At 60.1% G+C, this 19,470-nt stretch overlaps 4 protein-coding genes across 5 annotated transcripts; 1 reads left to right on the forward strand and 3 right to left on the reverse strand.

The window, feature by feature from the left end:
* Nucleotides 1-573: 573 nt before the first annotated feature.
* Nucleotides 574-5,290, forward strand: NDUFV1 (NADH:ubiquinone oxidoreductase core subunit V1). The gene is made up of 10 exons (XM_063093625.1): nt 574-719; nt 1,476-1,558; nt 1,632-1,802; nt 2,611-2,794; nt 3,085-3,274; nt 3,712-3,924; nt 4,129-4,295; nt 4,632-4,713; nt 4,869-5,014; nt 5,126-5,290. Exons 1-10 carry the CDS (start codon nt 648-650, stop codon nt 5,210-5,212), a joined length of 1,395 nt encoding a protein of 464 aa, XP_062949695.1. The 5' UTR covers nt 574-647; the 3' UTR covers nt 5,213-5,290.
* Nucleotides 5,291-5,642: 352 nt separating this feature from the next.
* On the reverse strand, nt 5,643-9,900 carry LOC134375461 (double C2-like domain-containing protein gamma). 2 transcript variants are annotated; one of them, XM_063093903.1, is made up of 11 exons: nt 9,671-9,900; nt 9,158-9,534; nt 8,935-9,014; nt 8,788-8,859; nt 8,466-8,575; nt 8,248-8,383; nt 8,084-8,137; nt 6,438-6,592; nt 6,258-6,339; nt 6,026-6,122; nt 5,643-5,950 (listed from the first exon to the last, which is right to left on the reverse strand). In XM_063093903.1, the coding sequence occupies exons 2-11, from the start codon at nt 9,405-9,407 to the stop codon at nt 5,820-5,822; spliced, it is 1,167 nt and encodes a 388-aa protein (XP_062949973.1). In that variant the 5' UTR covers nt 9,408-9,534; nt 9,671-9,900; the 3' UTR covers nt 5,643-5,819. The 2 variants fall into 2 exon arrangements, with proteins under 2 accessions (XP_062949973.1, XP_062949972.1); XM_063093902.1 differs by having other exon boundaries at nt 8,788-9,014.
* A 1,643-nt stretch (nt 9,901-11,543) lies between these two features.
* On the reverse strand, nt 11,544-13,616 carry NUDT8 (nudix hydrolase 8). The gene is made up of 4 exons (XM_063095215.1): nt 13,285-13,616; nt 12,500-12,632; nt 11,943-12,020; nt 11,544-11,851 (listed from the first exon to the last, which is right to left on the reverse strand). The coding sequence occupies exons 1-4, from the start codon at nt 13,476-13,478 to the stop codon at nt 11,624-11,626; spliced, it is 633 nt and encodes a 210-aa protein (XP_062951285.1). The 5' UTR covers nt 13,479-13,616; the 3' UTR covers nt 11,544-11,623.
* A 1,130-nt stretch (nt 13,617-14,746) lies between these two features.
* On the reverse strand, nt 14,747-18,663 carry TBX10 (T-box transcription factor 10). The gene is made up of 8 exons (XM_063095185.1): nt 18,594-18,663; nt 18,250-18,517; nt 18,075-18,176; nt 17,480-17,651; nt 16,124-16,279; nt 15,756-15,823; nt 15,447-15,541; nt 14,747-15,045 (listed from the first exon to the last, which is right to left on the reverse strand). Exons 1-8 carry the CDS (start codon nt 18,661-18,663, stop codon nt 14,747-14,749), a joined length of 1,230 nt encoding a protein of 409 aa, XP_062951255.1.
* Between the last annotated feature and the right edge of the window lie 807 nt (nt 18,664-19,470).

The following is a 19,470-nucleotide window of genomic DNA, read 5'->3' on the forward strand; positions in this document are numbered from 1 at the left end:
AGACCTCCGCCGACAGCTTCCCGCCCGCCTTGGAGTGCCGGGCTCTCCGCGCTAACTGAGCAGTCCTTCCACGAGCGCACCGTGCCCGGCGGAAGCTCACCATCGGGCAGGGCTCGGACTGAGGCAGAATAATTGCAACGTAGTCATGAGGGTACGGCTGCAGCCTGCCTGATTCCTCCCTCCAAGCCCACGCACTCGTGCATACAACAGGTGCACCCTAAATATCGAGCCTGCCGAAAGTGGAACACACCAGGACCCAACAGAAGGCGACACGCGAGGTTGATTTACTTGGGGTTTGAAAGTCCGCGGACCGGCAGGCGAACGTCAAGAAGGCGAGCAGGCGAATAAGGACGGGGCCAACCTGCCATTAAACGCGGCACCGCGGAGGCAGGAAGGTGGGCCCGAGGTCCGCGGGACTACATCTCCCAGAAGTCCCAGCGCCAGGGAGGCCACTTCCGTTTTTCCCGCCCTCCCCCGAGGGGGTGGGGTCGGGAGCGCAGCGGGGGAGGCGTGGGGATGCGGGAGCGCGCCGCCAGCCCCGGGGCGCGTGACGTCACTCGTGTGCGCCGCCTAGTGTCTGTCGCGCCGGTTCCTCGGCCTCAGAGCTGTGAAGGTGACAGCGGCAGGTGACCAGGCTGGTCCCCGCGATGCTGGCGGCACGGCGGCTGCTGGGCGGGTCGCTCCCCGCGCGGGTATCTGTGCGTTTCAGCGGCGACACGGTGAGGTCCGGCCTGGCTCGGACCAGGGGTGTACGCGGGCCGGGTCTTGCTGCCGCGTCTCTGCGCCGCCTCTTCTCCCCAGGCGGGGCGGGAAGGTTGCCGCTCCGGCCTGGTTGTGGAAGGTGAACCGGCTCCAACCGGAGGCTACCTTTCCCCCAGCCCTGCAATTCTAGTCCCCACCTGTCCTCAGTTTTATCCCAAATGGGGCCCATGACCTTTGTGTCCCAGCCACAGTGAGGCGTTTCTTTTCCACCAGTAAACACATTTTGCCTCTTCAGCAGAATAAGATAAGGCTGCTGGTTTAAGCAAGTTTTGATCCAGCAGAAGAACCAGACAAGTAAATGGACATGCCATCACATTGGGCTTGGGGAGGCAGGATGGTGTTGTGGTTCAGGCTTTGGCCGCTGACAGACCTGGGCTCAAATTCTGCTGCTTCTGGCTGTGTGATCTTCCATAAGTTCCTTTTGCTCTGAGCCTCTGTAAAGTGGAGGAAATCATTCCTATCTCAGAATCGTTATGAGGATGAAATGGGATTTTGGATGTAAAATGCTTAGCCTGATAATTGCTAAACAGAAAGTGCTTATTAACTGGTGGTGGTGGCTATGATGCTACAAAGAGTTTTGAGGTTTCAGCCTCTGCCTTCTCCCCAGCCCGGTCCCTCCTCCTAAGCAGGGAGACCCAAGAATCTGTAACTTCTGGTCCAACCCCTCATGGCCCCAGAGCTCTCCTGGGTCTCCTGACCGTCTGTCTCTCCAGACAGCACCCAAGAAAACCTCATTTGGCTCGCTGAAGGATGAAGACCGGATTTTCACCAATCTGTATGGCCGCCATGACTGGAGGTGAGACAGTGCCCTTACCCTGGTGGGTCCTGGAGCAGGGCCTCCCCTTCACTGCCTTCTCCATTCTGTCAAGGCTGAAAGGTGCCCAGAGTCGAGGTGACTGGTACAAGACAAAGGAGATCCTGCTGAAGGGGCCTGACTGGATCCTGGGTGAGATCAAGACATCAGGTTTGCGGGGCCGTGGAGGTGCTGGCTTCCCCACTGGCCTCAAGTGGAGCTTCATGAATAAGCCTTCAGATGGCAGGTGAGTGTAAGGAGACAGAGATGTGGTTGCAGGAGAGACTTTGTGGGTGGCTATTGCTTGCCTGGGCCTTTGGGCTGTTTCCTTAGAAACTCAGCATGCCCCATACTAGCCAGCTGCCAAAAAAATAAAAAGAAAGAAAGAAACTCAGCATGAACGAAACGGGAAAATGTTCCCAGACCTTAAGTGAGTGGGACTAATAGCTCTGTCTGGACTTCTATGGGAGACTTGAGGTGTAGCAGAATCAACACAAGCTTTTGACTCAGGCAGATGTAGTTGAAATCCTGGCTCTGCCTTCTACTCGTAGAGCTTTGGGCAGTCTCCCAGCTTTCTTGAGCCGTAGGTGTCTTTTTTTGTAACTGGGTATAATGACACCATACAGGGATTAAAGAAGTAATGTTTCTACAGCTTTTGTCCAATATGTTTGTTGGCACATATAAAGCAAATAATAAAAGTCAGCTGCTTTGCTTCCTTTTCGGCCCCAGAGAGGTGTTGGAGGTTGAGGAAGGTTCTTTGTGACCAAGAGCAGAATTTGTCTTTAAGGGGAAAGCACAGGAAAAGCCGTTTAGACTGAACAGAACAAAGACCTTTCTTGTCTTAGTCATAGCTGCCCGAAGATGGAATAGGCAGTGAGCTCCCTGTCATTGGTGGTTAGAAAGCAGAGCCGCTGGGGACATGTTGGGAGGGCAGAGAGGGATTGGTTGTTGGAGGAGACATCTTGGAGGTCTCCCTGAGTGGAGCAGGAGTGGCATGTAGTTGAGGACCCAGTCCTGGTGGCTCTGTAGACTGACAGACCTGTGGGCCCCCACAGACCCAAGTATTTGGTGGTGAATGCGGATGAGGGGGAGCCGGGCACCTGCAAGGACCGGGAGATCATGCGCCACGATCCTCACAAGCTGGTGGAAGGCTGCCTGGTGGGGGGCCGGGCCATGGGCGCCCGGGCTGCCTACATCTACATCCGCGGGGAATTCTACAATGAGGCCTCCAATCTGCAGGTGGGCAGGGAAGGCATCAACAGATGAGAAGGTGTCCTCACGTACCTCTTACCCAGCATGGTTGTTCTTCAATGTTGGCGTCTGGTCTGGCAGGGGTTGAACTGGAAGAGTGGTGTCCACTCCTGCAGGCATCCCAAATGGGGCTTGGCCCCCACAGCCTCCTTCTCTGGGCTCTTCCTTTGTGCCTCAGAGCCTTCACTTGGACCCCTTCAAGGGATCCAGGACTCCTGAAGTTACAGACTGACTCCTGGGGTGGGGGATGCTGGGGAACTCACACCCTTGTCCTGCAGGTGGCCATCCGAGAGGCCTACGAGGCAGGCCTGATTGGCAAGAACGCCTGTGGCTCTGACTATGATTTTGATGTGTTCGTGGTGCGTGGGGCTGGGGCCTACATCTGTGGAGAGGAGACAGCACTCATCGAGTCCATTGAGGGCAAGCAGGGCAAGCCCCGCCTGAAGCCGCCCTTTCCTGCGGATGTGGGTAAGACCAGGCCTGAGCTGGGCCTTATCTTGGCAGTGTCCTGTGGAACCCAGGAGCAGGTCCCCTCTGGATTATTCTTAGGGCATTGCTGAGTGCCTTCTGGGCTGGGTCAGATGCAGAGAGTAGGTGGTAACAGCTTACAGGCTCCACCAGTGCCCTTTGCAGTCCCTCATCCTGCCTCAGCCCCATGTTGGACACCAAGCCCTTCTAAGCTTGTCTGTAGCTCTGCCCCCGCAGTACCTGTTCTGGGATCTGGGGATGTGGTGGTGAACGAGGCAATACAGCTCCTCTGAAGTTTGGGGTCGAGTGGGGGACAAGATGATAAGGGAGGAGAAAGCAAGGGCTCTCTGCCACAGGAGCAGGGTCCTGGGACAGACCCCACTGCCAAGAAGCCTGTCCCCATCCCTTAGCAGCTCTGTCCTCCCTTCTCCCTGAAGGAGTGTTTGGCTGCCCCACAACTGTGGCCAATGTGGAGACGGTGGCTGTGTCCCCCACCATCTGCCGCCGTGGGGGGACCTGGTTTGCCAGCTTCGGCCGTGAGCGCAACTCAGGCACCAAACTGTTCAACATCTCTGGCCATGTCAATCACCCTTGCACTGTGGAGGAAGAGATGTCTGTGCCGCTGAAGGAACTGATTGAGAAGCATGCAGGTGAGGCCTGGGCCAGCCAGGTAAGGGCCAGCCAGGTGGGGGCAGAGTGGGCAGGGCATCCATGAACAGAGCTGGGGGCGGGCAGGGCTTCGGGAGACAGCGCTGGGTCCAGGGGCTGACAGAGGTCCTGAGCTCAGGACTAGGCAGGTGTGCTGGCCCCAGCTCTGACCATCCATCTTTTCGGGGACTGACTTGGGGCCCCAGGGGGTGTCACGGGTGGCTGGAACAACCTCCTTGCTGTGATCCCTGGCGGCTCGTCCACCCCGCTGATCCCCAAGTCCGTGTGTGAGACGGTGCTGATGGACTTCGATGCACTGGTGCAGGCACAGACAGGCCTGGGCACAGCTGCGGTGATCGTCATGGACCGCTCGGTAAGGGCGGGCCTGCACAGCCCACCCTATCCCTGCCTTATGCCAGCCTGGTTGCTGTCTCCTTCCCTGGGCCTCTGAAAACCCTTTTGCCATCACTCAGGGTCAAGTTCCTGCAGCCTGAGATACAAGGGAGGTGGGAGAGGAGGGGACAAGTCTGCTCTGGAGGAGAATGCCCCTGGAGTTGGCAGCAGGGGTACCCAGGGAGGCTGCAGGAGACCAGAATGCAGGGTGGCTTGGAAAGAGCTGCTGGAATCGGGGGAGGGGGTGCTGCTGGAGGACTGAGGCCCTGGTTTCTATCTGGCCTTGGGTGCCTGCTCACTGTGCTTTGTCACCCAGACGGACATTGTGAAAGCCATCGCCCGCCTCATTGAGTTCTACAAGCACGAGAGCTGTGGCCAGTGCACCCCGTGCCGCGAGGGTGAGCCTCCTGGGCAGGTTGGGGATTTGCTTGCCGGCTTCACTTATCCTCCACCCTCCCACCCCAACCCCAGTGTGGTCTGCACCTCTCAAGCAGTGTCCCACACCCTGGCTTGGGGAGACCATCAGGCCCATCTCTTGCTGCTGTGGCTGCAGGTGTGGACTGGATGAACAAGGTGATGGCCCGCTTCGTGAGGGGGGACGCCCGGCCAGCAGAGATCGACTCCCTGTGGGAGATCAGCAAGCAGATAGAGGGCCACACCATCTGTGCTCTGGGCGACGGGGCCGCCTGGCCTGTGCAGGTGCTTACTGCCCTGCTGTGTAGCACAGGGGTGGGGGAGGTGCTGAGAGCCCAGGGCATTGGGTGATTTTTGGATTCTGCTTAACACAGTTCCCCTGCTCATTGCCCACAGGGTCTGATCCGACACTTCCGGCCAGAGCTCGAGGAGCGGATGCAGCAGTTTGCCCAGCAGTGCCAGGCCCAGCAAGCTGCCTCGTGAGCCCGATACCATGGCCTGGCGGCTCACATCCATCCGTCTGGGATGCTGGACAATAAAGCAAGTGCTGCCCCCCCCGCAGCTGCAGCTTCTCTGTGACTGCTCTGTACCCTGCCACCCCTGGCCCGCTGCTCATGGAGGCCCATTGCCAGACATAGTCGTGTCGTGAGTCCACACCTTGGCCTCCTGTGTGTCAGTAAGTCAGTCCTAGACAATCTTGAGTACCCATCCCTCAGTGTAGGAAGCGGGGGGAGTGGGGGACTGCGAGGGCTGGGCCTGGGACCTTGCTGTGGTCCCTGTGGCCTGAGGTCCCTGGCCCAGCTCAGGCCTCTGGAGGGTGGGAGATGGGAGAATGGGGCCCAGTCTGCCCTGTGGGTGATGGGCAGGGAAGGATGTGGCCTATGGCCAGAGAAAGGACAGGCTCTGGTCTGGCTTAAAGGAGATGTTTATTTTGGCTTCAAGATTTGAGGTGGGGTGAATTTGAAAGGCAGGAAGAAAGGAAACACCCATTTGACTGGGGGCTGGGTACTCAGGCTCCTCCCAGCTCTGTGGGGCCATCATGGGCAGCTGTAGGAGAGGGATGGCAAGTAGGCCCAGGCTGGCACCAGGACTAGTTGCTGAGCTGGGGGGGTGTGCCGTCCAGCAGGTGCCACAGCTCCAGCCGATGGTCGCTGTGGCCCAAGCACTCACGCCAGTGCCGCAAGCGCTCCCCACTGGCGCAGCTGTTCAGCTGCACCCCACCTGCCGTGGGGAATGGGTCAGGAGCCATCAGGAGCCCATAGGGCTCCCACCCCAGTTCCCTGCATTCCCACTCACCGATGAAGTCATTGGCCGTGCCCAGGTCGTAGTCCCACACGGACACCAGCAGCGTCTTCTGGGCCAGATCCTCCCGCGGGCCTGCGTAGAAGAATTCCTGGCGGGAAAGGGTCAGAAAGGCAGGAAAGACGCGGCCTCAGGTGCTTCACAGCTTAAGAAACAGGTTCAGGCTGTGTAGTGGCTCAGCAAGTCAAGACCAAGGCTGGCTGGGACCTGCCTGGCGCTGGCTTACCTCATTGAACTCGGGATTCAGGGTCTTCTTTCGAACACTGGTCTTATATTTAGATTTCTTCCCCGAGTTTGGATGCAGGAAACTGATTGGGGAGAGTTAGTGGTTAGGTGTGGCTCTGGAGAGGTGAGGAACCCCCCACCTTACCCTTACTGCCCCCTGTGCGCCCCTGTTCACACTCACAGGCGGACGAAGGGGTCCGAATAGCCATTGGCATCCATGGGGGCCAGGTGGGCGCAGCGCAGCACACCCACCAGCAGGCCACCCTGCTGGGAGCTGTAACACAGTGACAGCAGGATGCGCCCACGTTCCTCCCCGGCCACCTCTGCCTCCACCTCCTGCAGGTATAGGCTGTGGTCAGCCCCCATCCAGCCCAAAGCCAACTCCCCACCCACCAGTGGCCGGGCCTCAGATATGAAAGCTCAAACTGGCTGCAAAGAAATCAGGATCCAAAGGTTTAATTTCATGATTTAATTTCCCAAAACAGCCAGTCGCCCTGTGCCCTGGAAGGGACCTCCTGGGTCAGCTATATCCTCCAAGGCCTGAGGAGGAAAGGGGCTTGTTCAGAACATGTGACTGGTCAGTTCAGCATGTCCTTGTCATGGAGTGGAAGGGAACTAACTGAATGTCTCTGAGTGCCACAAACAAGTTGAAGCTTTCTAAGTGGCCTCCCATCAAGTGCCCATAACCACTCCTTGCAGGGCAAGCCTCACATCATGGAAACAGCCTGAGAGGCTGTTCTCTACCCAAAGATAAACAGGGCTCTTCGACTCCAAAACCCACCCTCTTCGCCTCTCACAGCCCTGAGGACCAGATTCTGAATGTCCTTTGCCACACTCGGGCCCTACTGTTCCCAAGTGGACTCAGGAAGGATGCCTAGGAACAATGTGCTTTCTCTCCCACACTTAGTGTAGAATTCAATTTGCAGAAAGCCCAACCTTGCTCACAGTCAGTTCTCAGTAAAGCAGCAGCACTCTGATCACCCACCAGGCACTGTGGCACTGTTGTGCATGGGGTCTTTGATGGAGTGGATGTCGCAGGGTGTTCAGAGATGTCCATTGGGCAAAGTGGCCTTACTGCACCACCTCGTTGAAGGCCTTACTATGCCACCTCGTTAAGGGCCTTACTACACCACCTTGTTGAGGGCCTTACTATGCCACCTTGTTGAGGGCCTTACTGGCCTGGGTTTAGCTAATTGGTGGCTGCGGCAACTTGTGACTCCACTAGAGGACAGGGCACCTGGCCCTTTGTTCTGAAAGGAGCTGAGCAGAGGGCCTGCGCTCAGCCTCACAGGTGCCCCTCCCCTGCTGGGCCACGGGGCTTCTCCCCAGGTCTTTGGGGTTGAGGAAGGCCCTGCAGTCATGCTGACTGCCTCCTAACAAGAGCCTGCCTAGGACAACCAGCCCCAGGAGTGGCACCCACACAGACCCCAGGGGCAGACCTGACAGCCAGGGAGCTCCACCCTGTCTGTTCTCTCTTTGACCCTGTCCAGTCCTCCCATCTTGGGCCATGGACAGCTACTGCTAGTTGCAGCCTCTGCCTCAAGGTTGCCTGGGTCTCTGCCCAGCTCTGCCCTTTGAGGGCTTTGCTTGCTTGTTCCAGTGCCCACAGCTTCTCTGGGCTGCCCTGCCTAGCAGCTGAGGGCTGGCTGCTCCCCGGGGCTACGAGGGCTCACACAGTGCATGAGTGAGATGGCTTCCAATTCCTCCAAGCCCTCTTGGGCCTGGACTCCTGCCCAGCCCACCTGTGCTCCTGCCTGACCCACTTCAGCCTGGGCCATCCCTGGCCTGCCCAACCTCTTCCCTGCTCAGTCCAGCTGTCCTACCCACCTCCTCATAGAGGGACATGCCGCGGGTTGTGTCCAGGCTCTTGGGCCTCTTAGTCTGAAAAAGCAGAGACCCAGTCACCTTGTCCAATGATGTTTCCCAGGCCCCATCCCCACCCCCGCTCCTCTCCAGCTCCCCCCTCACAAGGTTCCGGGCTCCAGCCTCACCAGCCTCCACTTCTCCAGACAGATGTCGAAGCTCCTGGCTCGGTTGGGCACCAGCTTTCTCAGGGGCACCCGGAGCTCCCCCAGGGGAGGCGCCCGCCACCGTCGCCGCAGCCGTGGGTCCTCACACACACACAACCTGGTGGCCACCCGGGTCAAACCTGGCCAGGCCAGCCCCAGCCCATCCTCCTGCCTTGCCCCCTGGTGTCCCTGGTCCTCACCGCAGGGTCTTGTGCCCAGCATCTTGGCGGGTGAAGCCATGATAGGTGAGTGTCTCCTCCCAGATAGGTCCTCTTGTGCCACGAACTGTGCGTGTCCGGAGCTGGCTGGCCTGGGGGCCAGCCAGGATGGGTCAGGGCCTTCCACAGTCCAGACAATTTCCCCTTGGCCCTGTGCCCTGCCTCCCTGATAGAGCCCCCAGTTGCACATCCCTGGGACTGGGACCCAGGCCATGGAGTGGGGAATCAAGGCAGGGCCAGAGAGGTACCCCAGTCTGGGCATGTGGCCACAGGGCAACAATAGGGATCTGGGGCTTGCCCTCACCTTGCTGGGCCCTGGCAGCAGATTGGCTTTGACATAGGTGTCCACGGAGCCTGAGGCAGGGGACTTGAGGCCCTGGGGACAGACAGTGGGTATGGGGTAGGCCTGTGGCCCAGCCCCCTGTCCCAGGGACCCTGCCCCCATTCTCACCTTGGCACAATGAGCCGTGCAGTGCAGGGCACTATTGTCCGCATCGAAAAGCAGCGTGAACTTGAGGGTGCCTAGGGCAGCTGCGGGCAGGCAGCAGGCAGGGTCAGCTCCTACCTCAGCTCCACCTGCCCCCCATGGTGCCGTGCCTCCTTCCAGGGATGCTCCAGACCCTACCCTGGCTGGGCTGAGCTTGGGGTGCCCCCTCGTGCCCACCCCTACTCACTGCTGTCATCTGAGTCTCCCTCTGGCTGGCAGTCAGACTGTGGCTGGGGTGCCGAGGGGATGGTGGGGGCCACCGCGGGGTGCAGGTCCCCGGTGCACAGGCTGGGCTCCGCAAAGGGGTAAAAGTGCGGGAAGTAGTCGGAGATGAGGTGGATGGGCCGGATGGGGCCAGGGCTCACGTCGATGGCCATGTGCTCCTGCATGCTCACCCGCTGCGGCCGCCGCCCACCTGCTGCCACCGTGCCTGCCATGGGGGCTCAGACACGGGGTGGGGACTCAGAGAAACCCCTGCAGGCCAGGGGGAATGCACACGGCCACCGAGGTGGGGTGAAGAGGCATTGCCGAGGCCACTGAGGGGTCCTGGGCAGCAGCCGGGACCTGAGGACAGAGCACAGGGTCAAGGGGGGCAGACGTGGGGGCTCCAGCCTGGGGGGCTGGGGCAGGGTCTGGGGAGTTGTAGCAGGTTCGGGAAGGGACCTGATGTGCCGGGAGTCAGCCCCGCTGGGTTCCTTACCACTCAGAGCTGCTCCACCAGGCTTGGCCCACTGCTGCTGGCACTGCTGATGGCACTGCTGCTGGGTGTGTGTCTGGGGCCGTGGAGCCCCACGATGACTGAGCTGACCCATGTGAGCAAGTGTGACTCTTGGGGCAGCGGGGAGGAGCTCAGAACCCAGCACCTCCCTTCTGTCACCCCCACGGGTCCCTTCCCTAGTGCTGGGTGCTCAGCTTCCCCGCCTCCCTCTGACCCCCTTCACACGCTGTCAAGGCGAGTTATTTTTACCACTGTCATGTGGCCCTGCTCCCAGGTGAGGAGGCTGGAGGGCTAGAGGTGGCAAAAGGGGTGTGGGGCGTTGGAGTGGGGGAGGAGGGGGGGAGGTGAGAAGGGCGGGGGTGTGAGGGCAGACGGGGAGGGGGGGCACTGGGAGGAGGACCCCGTGATGCAGGCTCCTTGCAGGAGCCAGCTCAAACTGAAAACATGAATCCGGTCACTTCAACACCCCTCTCCTCAAATCTGGCTTGGAAGAAAATTCTAACCCATTGTGGAGGCATGTCCGCTGTCTCTTCAAACAAGAGTGTCCCCTTAGCACCTCACGGTGGCCCCGTGTGGTAGGCCCCCCACCTCTCCAGCCTCACCCCCCACAATCTGCTTTTGTTGTCTGTGCTTTTGGGGTCCTATTCAAGAAATCATTGTCCAAACCAATGTCTAGAGGAGCTTTTCCCGTTTTTTTCTAGTTGTTTTAAGTCTTTAACCCATTTTGAGCTGATGTTTGTTTATGGTGTGAACCCTCGTTGGTCGTTGGTCGTTGGGAGACACGGCTTCCCTCTCAGTCCAGGGGGTTCACCGCCCTCCCCAGGCCTGCGCCCCAGGCTATCCATTAATATATTCTACATCCAGCAGGTGGGGTGGTGGACTCAGGGAAGGACACATGACCCAAGGCAGGCGAATGAAGTGCAATCCTGGGTGTCTGGCTGGAAAAGAGAAGCTGTTTTCCGTCGATGAGATGCAGGTGCCATGCCATCCTACAGCCGTTGCCCTCTCCTCACTTCTCATGCCCTGAGAGGGAGTCCAGCACAGTGAAAAGCACAGTGAGAGAAGAGAACCTCAGTCCCTGGATCCAGCCATGCCTGAAGCTAGTTATCTCACCTTTCCTCCTCGGGGAAAGTCAGCTGGTGGGTGGGGTTTTCTATCATTTGTCCGCGCTGATACTTACCAAATGTTCCCATACCATCATGTCAAGGTCAGACCACCCATGCCCTCAACCCTCTCATATAACCCTGGTCTACATAATTGGTGTATAAATCCACTATTCTTTGTGATTAATTAATGTGCAATCATACTATTATCTGTGTGACCTGGTCTAAGGTCTCCCCCAGCCTTAGCAACCCCCTCCAGAGGGCAGGGCAGCATTTGACTGGTCCATAGATGTGGCCCCCAAACGGTATCTGGTACACAGCAGGGGCTCAGCGTGTTGGAGCTTTGCACAAACTTCTGGGGGAGTGAGTGCCCTTACTGCTCTTGGATTTCTGGAGCCCAACACAGGGGCAGCCAGGCACAGAGGAAAGAAGGGGAGGTGTTGGCTGAGATGCACACAGCACAGCATCTCCGAGCTGGGCTCTGCAGTCAGACAGCCCCAGTTCAAATCGCAGCCTGGGGTGACCTTGGGCAAGGTGTCTATCTTCCCTGAGTGCCAGTCTCAAAAGCCAGGGACAGTGTTGGCCCTGCCTCACAGGGCTGTTGTGAGGGTGAAACAAAATGACTTCAAGTACCTGGCACACAGGAAGTGCCCACTGCTGTGGGGTGCGATTGGATGGAGAAGCCCCAGACAGCAGCCTGGAGGGGTCTGCCCAAGATGAGGGCCCCAGTATGGAAGATGCAGGAGCCCCAGAGTTGTCAAAAACTCTTTATTCAGTCCTAGAGTGGAGCCGGCCCAGCAAGACAAAGGCAGGGGCTGCTAAGGCCAAGCTCTTAGCCACTGGGCCGCTCAGGAATGGCCACGCGGGGCTGGTAGGCACCAGGTGCCAGCAGCTGCAGGGTGAATTCCGTGATGATAGCTGTGAGCCCCCAGACACGGTGTGGTCCATGCAGGAAGACGGGAAGTGTGTAGCAGAAGTGGCCACCCTTGCAGAAGTGGGTATAGCCCTGATTCTGCATCTGTAGCAGGTGGGCCAGGGGCAGCGCAAACACCTCATCCACCTGTGGGCAGGAGGCAGAGGGTGGACAGAAGACCGGCCACGGCAGCCTCCCACTGATGAGACAGCCGGCCCCCCAGTGTGCCCTCACTCACCTCCTCAGGATTGGGCTTGAGGCTCTGGGGATCCAGTGGGCCCACGCCAGCAAGCACGGGCACCACGGTGGATTTTTGCTGGGGTGGGAGGAGGGCAGTCAGTCAGTGGGAGGCATGGCTTTGGAGGGGCTAGAGGTGGGGTAGGGGAGGCTGAGAGGAAGACCCCGCCTTGCCATCCGGAGGCTTTGGGTAGTCACACAGGCTCACCTGCCCCTACCCTGGGGCTCGCTCCAGCCATGTCACACCTCTGAGCCTCTTCTTTTACCTTTACTACTCTCAAATCTCCTGCTATCACCAAGGCTGTTTCAATCCCTGCCTATCCTGTGGAGCCTTCCCGACACTCTTCCACCAAGCTGAGCAGAGCCTCTCAGTCCCCTCCCCCAGGGGTCGTGGGGGGGATGGAACAAGTGACAGCCAGGCTGGTGCCAGCACTCCTCCCCACCCTGTGCCTGTGGCAGTCCATGACCACCCTACTTGTCCCTGGGGTCCCAGCCCGTAGCCCGGGGACAGGCACAGAGTGAATGGGGCGAGTGTGGCTTCAGAGCTTGGTAGCTCACCTGGTCATACACAGGCCGCAGGATGCCCCACACGTCCTCCTCAGGCACGGCCAGGCCCAGCTCCTCCCGGGTCTCCCGCAGGGCTGTGTGCACCACGTCCTGGTCAGCGGGGTCACACTTGCCTCCTGGGAAACTGAACAGGCACAAGGAGTCTGGTCCTTGGCTCTTGGGAACACGAAGGCGTGCGAGCGTCGGCAGAGAGCCTCTGCCCCTAGTCTGCTCTAAGGCCTCCGACAAGTCACATGATCTCTGGAGGCCAGTTTCCCTCCCTGAGCAATGCGGGTAAGGGAGAGAGGCCCTGGGCAACGCAGGATAAGATCAGATCCTGGGGCTTGACACCCAAATTCTGCCTACGGTGGCCCCAGTGGCGCTGACATTGACCCTCGGGTGTCCTCAGTCCCCGCCAGGGGCGAGGCCACGGCGGAAGGCCCGACAGCCCCGCCCCACGCGCGTCCTCGGCTCCCGGACTCCACGGTCGCCGGCAGGGGGCGCAGGCCCGCTTTTTTAGAGAGGGGTAAAAGGCTCAGAAAGGTGTCCGGCCCGCGGCAGTGCGCGCCGGGACGCGCTTCGAGGGGCCGGCGCGGCGCCTAGGCAGGTGGACAGGGCGGAGGGACGCGGGTCGCTGACTCGTCGCCGCAGCCCGTGGACGGACAGCTTCTCCCCAGGCCCATTTTACAGAGGCGGAAACCGAAGCTCAGAGAGACTAAGTGCCTTGCCCAAGGTCCCTGCGTCTCCGTGGTCCAGCGGCCTCCCGAAGAAGGGACAGGAGTTCCCGGCCGGTGTACCTGACGTCCCCCTTGTGTCTCCCAGCCAGGCGGCTGGACCGCAACGTGTAGAGCAGCGCCGGGACCCCGCGCACTAAGCACAGCGGCACGAGCACCGCGGCCGCCGCGGGCCGCGCGCGGAGCCGGGCCGTGGTTCCCGCCAGCAGCCGCCGGCAGCGCCGCTCGCCCTCGGCCGACAGGCAGTCGGGCAGCATGTCCGGCCGGGCGCAGACGAGCCACCGAGGGCGCAGGGCCGGGCGAGGGGAGGGCCGCGGTGGCGCGCTCCTCAGGTCCCTCCCGAGCCCGCGCGGGCCGGGGTGGAGCCGGCCCGAGACTCCCCGCCCCGTGGGGCTGCGGCGCCCGCGGGACGCCGCGGGGCGGAGTCTGCCCGAGGGGCGGGGCCAAGGTGGAGGGCGTGGGGGTGGGGCCTGGTCCTGAGCATTTGCTCCAAGGGATGAGGGGCGCGGCCTCGATGCGGGGGGCGTGGCGGGAAGGGGCGTGGCCACGGGTTTCCTGCGGGGGTGGCCCGGGGGCGTGGCCTGCTGGCGGGGCCGTGGGGGCAGAGTCCCCGGAACACCTGGAACAGCTCGGGCTGCCCACGGGTTCCTGCCTTGTCACCGCGGGCCTCGGGAGTTGGGGTCCCTCCACCAGCACGTGTTCTTCTCTCTCCTAAGGGGCTCAGAAGAAGTGCTCCAGAATGTGCAGAGCCGGGATCACACGGCGCCTCCAGGAGGACGGGGCAGGGGCGGCGGGGGGGCTCGGTCCCTGGTTCCGCTGGGTGGCGCGCGCCTTGCCTATCGTTCTGCACCCCTCCGCCGGCCCTTGACCCCTGGGGCGACCCCAACCCTGCGCCTAGCTCTTAAACGTGAAATGGTGGATGTCGGCCATGTTTTGCTGTGTGTGACTTTGAGCAGGTCCCGCGCCTCTGAGCCTCATCCCTGCACACAAAGCAGTGAGCAGGAACCCAAGCCCCCTTCACAGGGTTAAATGCAGCTCTGTCACTCGCCGGTGTCCCCTCCCTTTACCATCACTGTGTGCCACTGTGTGCACCGGGGATGTGGACGAAACTGGGCAGAGTTTCAGGACCCCTCCAGGGCTGATGTGAGGACTCTTGGGTCTAAGAGTTCCTGAGGCCCTCCACCCCGACCCGTGAGGACAGAAGTGCTCCAGCCACCCATGCACAATGGTTTAATATTGGGGGGAAGGGAGAGATAAAGCAGGGTTTGGGGGAGTCACCCCCAAAAGCAGGAGGGGCCAGGATTCAGAGTTGCTGGGGTTGGGGGGTAGGAGGCCTGGTTCCAAGCCTGGCACGGTCCCAGCCTTATTGTGACTCTGGGCATGTAGCCTCCCTCTCTGGGCTTCCACCTGGGGTGATGTGAGTAGGGGTCTTTGCAGAGGTGGGGCTGGAGGGAGTGGGGCAGAATTTGATTCCCACATCAGGTGTGTAGTCCAGGGTAGGAGGGCTTCCTCAGGGCTCCCGCCATCACTGAGAGCCCTGGCCAGGCCCCAGGCACACAGCTGGGGCAGTGGTGGGGGATGGGGGCAAGAGCCCCAGCCCAGGTGGGAGGGACAGGCCTCCTTGATCCCTGTCAGCCCGGATGTTGGGGAGGGGGTATGGTCGGGCCCTTGGGATCCCAAGGTAGCTTGGGGCTCCATGGTACAGGCCCCGGTAGGTGAGGGACCTGTAGGTGGTCGGAGCCAGCAGGGCCTCAGGGGCAGGCAGCAGCTGATGGTGGAGCCGGGCAGGGGTCCTGGAGGTAGAGGCTGAAGCTTTGTTGGGCTCTGAGGGAGGAAATGGTCTAAGAGGACCCCAGGCCTGCCCCATCCCCTTCCCTGCTTCTGTGCCAAGTTGCCTACCTCTCAGCCTTCGCCCTTGCCTGGAATCATTTTGCCACCTTTTCCCTCTATCCAAACCCTTCCCAGTTATCCAAGGCCCAGCTCAGGAACCACCTCCTCCAGGAAGCCCACCTGGCACCCCCTACCTCTGCTCTCAGCACCTTGTCCCTGTCCTGTTCATTCTGCCTTGGGCCTCATACTATCTTAGGAATCTCTACCTCCCCCTCTGTGTCCACACAGTGGGTTTGGTAAGTATGCTGAAGCCCCTTCCTGGAGGCCCTGTCCCCTCACTTCCTGCCCACCATGCAGGCTTGAATCCCACTGTGTCTGCGGGTGTGGGGCCTTACCTTTCTCCTGTTCCGTGGAGCCCTTCAGCAGGCAGGGACTGAGGCTGCTGCGACTCTGGGCCGGGATGCTGAGCAGGGGCCGTGGGGCCATAGGCCTGAAGATGGGGCAAGCAGGAATGGGGCAGGGGGTCAAGGTGGAGAACCTAGGCCCCGGATCATGGTCAGAGTCAGATGGTAGGGCCCAGGACAAGTCAGAGGGTCAGACCCTGAAACAAGGGTCAGGAGTCAAGGCCTTAGAAGATGCCTGGTGGTGGGAGGTAAGGGGCTGAGGTTGGGGCAGCTGGCAGAATGTCAGGGGCCAGGCAGTACCAGGAGTCCAGGTCACTCTCTCTAAAGCCCTTGGCAAAAGGGTTGCTGGCGATTTTCAGCTGGGTGATCTGCAGAGGAGAAAGTGCAGTTATGGGTTGGCCCTGAGCCAGCAAGAGGCTGTGGGGCCCAGGCTCAGGCATCCTGTCCTCCCAAGACCCCCCAGTCAGGAGGCACTGGGACCCAGGCCCCTTGGCCCAGGAACTTCAGGGCCGGGAGTTGTGAAGGCAGGGCATTGACCGTGGGCAAATGTGCAAGGAGAGAGGAAAGGGCAGATGTCTGCACGCATGGGGCTGAGAGCCTTGGGCCTCAGTCTCCACCCCTGTGAAATGGGCTAGCACTGGTGCTTCCTGAGCTATGGCCTGACCCACCCGGTGGTTCTGATATGCCGTCACGGCTGTGAACTGGGTCTCCGTGAAGATGAAGGACTTGAAATTCTCCTGGGCGTAGCGCTCGCTGTCCCTGCGCGGGTCCACGAAGACCACGTGGAAACGGGGCTGGTAGCGGTGCATGGAGTTGAGAATGATCTGTGGGAGGTGTGAGAGGGTGTGCAGGGGCGCATGGGGCAGCAGCCAACTCTGGCTGGACTGAAGCCCTGGTTCCCAGGGCAGAGAGACTGCCCAGGGCCTGCCGCTGCCCTCCGTCTTTAATGGTGAGCAGGATCTGAACTTGAGAGTCTGCGGTTTTGTGTCAAAGGCCCCTTTGTGTGTGAGCATCCCTGCCCCTGCCTCTCTCCACCCCCCGCCCAGCTGTCAGCTTTACCTTCAGAACTGTGCAGAAGCTGGCCACCCCCCACCCGCTGCCTCCGCGCCAGCCAGCTGCTGTCATCTTCCCCTGATTTCCTCGGTGGCTTCCTGGCTGGGCTCCCTCCTTTCACTTCACCCCTCTGTCCATTCTCCACAAAGTAGCCCCAGCAAGTCACACCACGGCCCCCTGCTCCAAACTCGCCTGTGGCTCCCACCCCACGCAGAGTAAAAGCCAGAGTCCCCTCCGCAGCCAACTGGCCCCGCACAAACAGCCCCGGCCAGGTCTCTCCTCTCGCTTCTCTCCTCGCTGCACTCCCGCCACACGCGGAGCCCTTGCAGTTCCCCCAAGTCCCTCAACATTCTCCAGCCTCAGGGCCAAGGCACTTGCTGGCCCCTGTGCCTGGACCAGCTCCCCTCTGCCGCAGCATGAGGCTCCCTCCCTTCCCATGTCCTTCAGATCTTTGCTCAAGTAATGCCGCATCAGCCTTCCAATCTTCCTGAGGAACAGCCGCCCTCTGTCTCCGCCCCCTTCCCTGGTTCCTTTTTCTCTTTGGTATTTATCACTATCTGAGACGTCACACAGCGTCTTCTGGATTCTTGGTTTACCATCTGCCCCGCTGCCCCAAGATATGAGGACTGTACAGCAGGGATCTTTGTCTGTTTAACAAAGTGTCAACAGTGCTGTGTTCTGGCACCTGCAGCAGGCCTGGCCTAGCCTGGGCATTCCATACACTGTCTTCAGGGAGGATGATGTCTGCTGGAACATTCCCCCATCTGCCTGGACAGTGCTCTCTGCTGTCCAACCCCCAGCCAGGTAAGCTTGGCCCCCAGCCTTGGCCATCAGCAGCAGGCAGGGGTGCTGGGCACCAAGGCCACTGGACACCAAAGGCCTGGCCAGCCCTGGCTTCAGGCTCCATCACAATCAGGCCCCAGCCCCCACTGGCCTGGTCCAGTCCCTCCCAACTGTGGCCCAGGCCTCACGTGGCCATTGTCATCCAGCAGGTTGTTGGTCAGCTTGAGCTTGTCGAAGGACACGATCTGGCGCATCCACTGGGCACCCTTGGCCGGCGAGTCCGGGTGGAAGTGCACGCGGCCGGGTGTGGCCGGGTCTGCCTTGCCCGCCACCAGCCAGGCTGAGCTGTGGAAGGCATACCTGGGGAGCAAAGCAAAGTGGCGAGGGCTGCCCACCTGGAGCCAAGCCTGACCAAGATTGGTGGGACGAAGGGGCTGTCGCTGACTCCACTACCCCCCATCTGGCCTCGTGGGCGTCTTGCAGATGAGGGACCTGAGGCTCAGAGAACACCGTTAGGCCCTGAGTTCCCTGTGGCTGCACCCAGCTGGCGGGCATCAGCATAACCCCTCCATCCACTCTGCCTTCCCAGCCTCGCCCACTGCCCATGTAAAGCGGTCAGCTGCCCTGAGCTGGGCTCCCTCCTGCCAGCAGGCTGTTGTCACAGGCTGGACCTCCCTGGCATTGCTCAGATGGACCCCTGCCTCTCCCTAGAGCTCAGCAGGGATCTAATTCCTGGTCTTAGCACCTAAGCTCAGAGCCTTTTCCCCGGGCCAGCCCCCAGACCTGTATCTCTTGTCATCCAGTGGGATGAAGTCCATGAGCAGGGCATAGTCGGCCAGCGTGTCCATGCCCAAGATCTTCACCTGGAAGGTGGGGAACATCCTCCTGCAGGAAGGAGGCACTCAGCAGCCTGAATGTGTCTCCAGCCCTGGCCCCTGCCCTGCTCCCATGCACACACCTGCCTGCCTTGGTGACAATCATCTCTGTGCCCAGTTGGTTGAATTCCTCCCACAAAGGCTTCATTTCTAGCTGCACCGTCACGCTGGACACATGTGGGTTCTTGGGGCCCTGCCCAGTGGGCTCGGCTGCAGCTTGGGCTCTTGTGGAGCTGGTGCAAGGACCTGATAGGAACGGTGTCCCCAGCTGGGGCTCCCAGCTGGAGCCCATCATGGGTAGGGTGTAGGTCTCTGAGGGTGCAAGTACACTGAGACCAGCAGTCAGGAAGGCTGGGGAGGGAGGACAGAAGTGTGGGCCACCCCCGCCCATCACCCAACCAGCCCTCATCCTTCAGGCTGGACCTACATGCCTCTTCCTCCAGGAAGCCCTCCCTGACTGCCAGGCCTGTGTTTCCACAGTATCCCCCACTCGGCATCACTCCATGAGGTAGATGCTCACTTAAAGTCTTAGCCAGCAAGCTCCTAGAGGGTGGAGACAGGGCCTGTCTTGCTCCCCAGGGAATTTTAGGACCACCCTGTGACAATGTGGCTTTGAGCAAATTGTTTCACCTCCTGGAGCCTCATCACCCACATCTATAAGAGGGTCCTTAATACCTGCCTCCTAGGGGCGATGTGAGGACTAGTGATGACACACACAGGGCCTTGCACACAGTAGGCCCTTCATAAGGGACACTTGTTGCAGATGATGTATCTGTGAGGTTGAGGGGTGGGGGTGGGGGTCTTTCCAAGCTCCATGGAGACCCTGCTGCCTGGTGCTGCTTACGGAGAGCCAAGCTGAGAGGAGACCCCCATTCACCACAAATTCTCCATCCCTGATCTTGAAATCCTGCTGGAATCCTGCCCCCAGAAGTCCATTCTAATGTCTTTCTGCTCTGGTCTCTTCACTTTCTTCTAAAGATCTTGTCTTTAAATCTGCAATCCTAGCACAAGCCTTGGTCAAAAACTTTGCCACTCTCCACCTCTCCAATTAAAAAAAAAAAAAAGAAAAATCCGCTGGTTATCTCGCTTGATTAGAGCACGGCCTTATAACACCAAGGTCAAGAGTTCGGCCTACGGGCCAGATGCAAAAAATAAATAAATAAATAAAATCCTAAGCACAATGAGCTTCCCTTTTATACCTATTAAAGAAAAGAAACTGGAAGCTAATAGGTTGTGGGAGGATGTGGGGAAACTGGAACCCTCGTGCACTGCGGGAGGGAGTGTGAGATGGTGCAGCTGCTGGG

Source organism: Cynocephalus volans, chromosome 4 (assembly GCF_027409185.1).
Source record: "Cynocephalus volans isolate mCynVol1 chromosome 4, mCynVol1.pri, whole genome shotgun sequence".
NCBI classification, from domain to species: domain Eukaryota; kingdom Metazoa; phylum Chordata; class Mammalia; order Dermoptera; family Cynocephalidae; genus Cynocephalus; species Cynocephalus volans.

Coding starts and splice junctions, on each gene's coding strand:
- NUDT8 (XM_063095215.1), bottom strand. CDS start 13,478: ATGCTGCCCGACTGCCTGTCGGCCGAGGGCGAGCGGCGCTGCCGGCGG. Junction 12,633..13,284: donor AGACACAAGGGGGACGTCAG/GTACACCGGCCG, acceptor GTGCCTGTTCAG/TTTCCCAGGAGGCAAGTGTG. Junction 12,021..12,499: donor TGCGGCCTGTGTATGACCAG/GTGAGCTACCAA, acceptor CTCCCACCCCAG/CAAAAATCCACCGTGGTGCC.
- TBX10 (XM_063095185.1), bottom strand. CDS start 18,663: ATGCCGAGTGGGGGATACTGTGGAAACACAGGCCTGGCAGTCAGGGAG. Junction 18,518..18,593: donor CTTCCTGGAGGAAGAGGCAT/GTAGGTCCAGCC, acceptor CTCCCTCCCCAG/CCTTCCTGACTGCTGGTCTC. Junction 15,824..16,123: donor CGGCATATCAGAACCACCGG/GTGGGTCAGGCC, acceptor TCTCCTCTGCAG/ATCACCCAGCTGAAAATCGC.
- NDUFV1 (XM_063093625.1), top strand. CDS start 648: ATGCTGGCGGCACGGCGGCTGCTGGGCGGGTCGCTCCCCGCGCGGGTA. Junction 720..1,475: donor TGCGTTTCAGCGGCGACACG/GTGAGGTCCGGC, acceptor CTGTCTCTCCAG/ACAGCACCCAAGAAAACCTC. Junction 5,015..5,125: donor GGGCCGCCTGGCCTGTGCAG/GTGCTTACTGCC, acceptor CATTGCCCACAG/GGTCTGATCCGACACTTCCG.
- LOC134375461 (XM_063093902.1), bottom strand. CDS start 9,407: ATGGCAGGCACGGTGGCAGCAGGTGGGCGGCGGCCGCAGCGGGTGAGC. Junction 8,138..8,247: donor GTCTGGAGAAGTGGAGGCTG/GTGAGGCTGGAG, acceptor CTGCTTTTTCAG/ACTAAGAGGCCCAAGAGCCT. Junction 6,593..8,083: donor GCATGTCCCTCTATGAGGAG/GTGGGTAGGACA, acceptor CTATACCTGCAG/GAGGTGGAGGCAGAGGTGGC.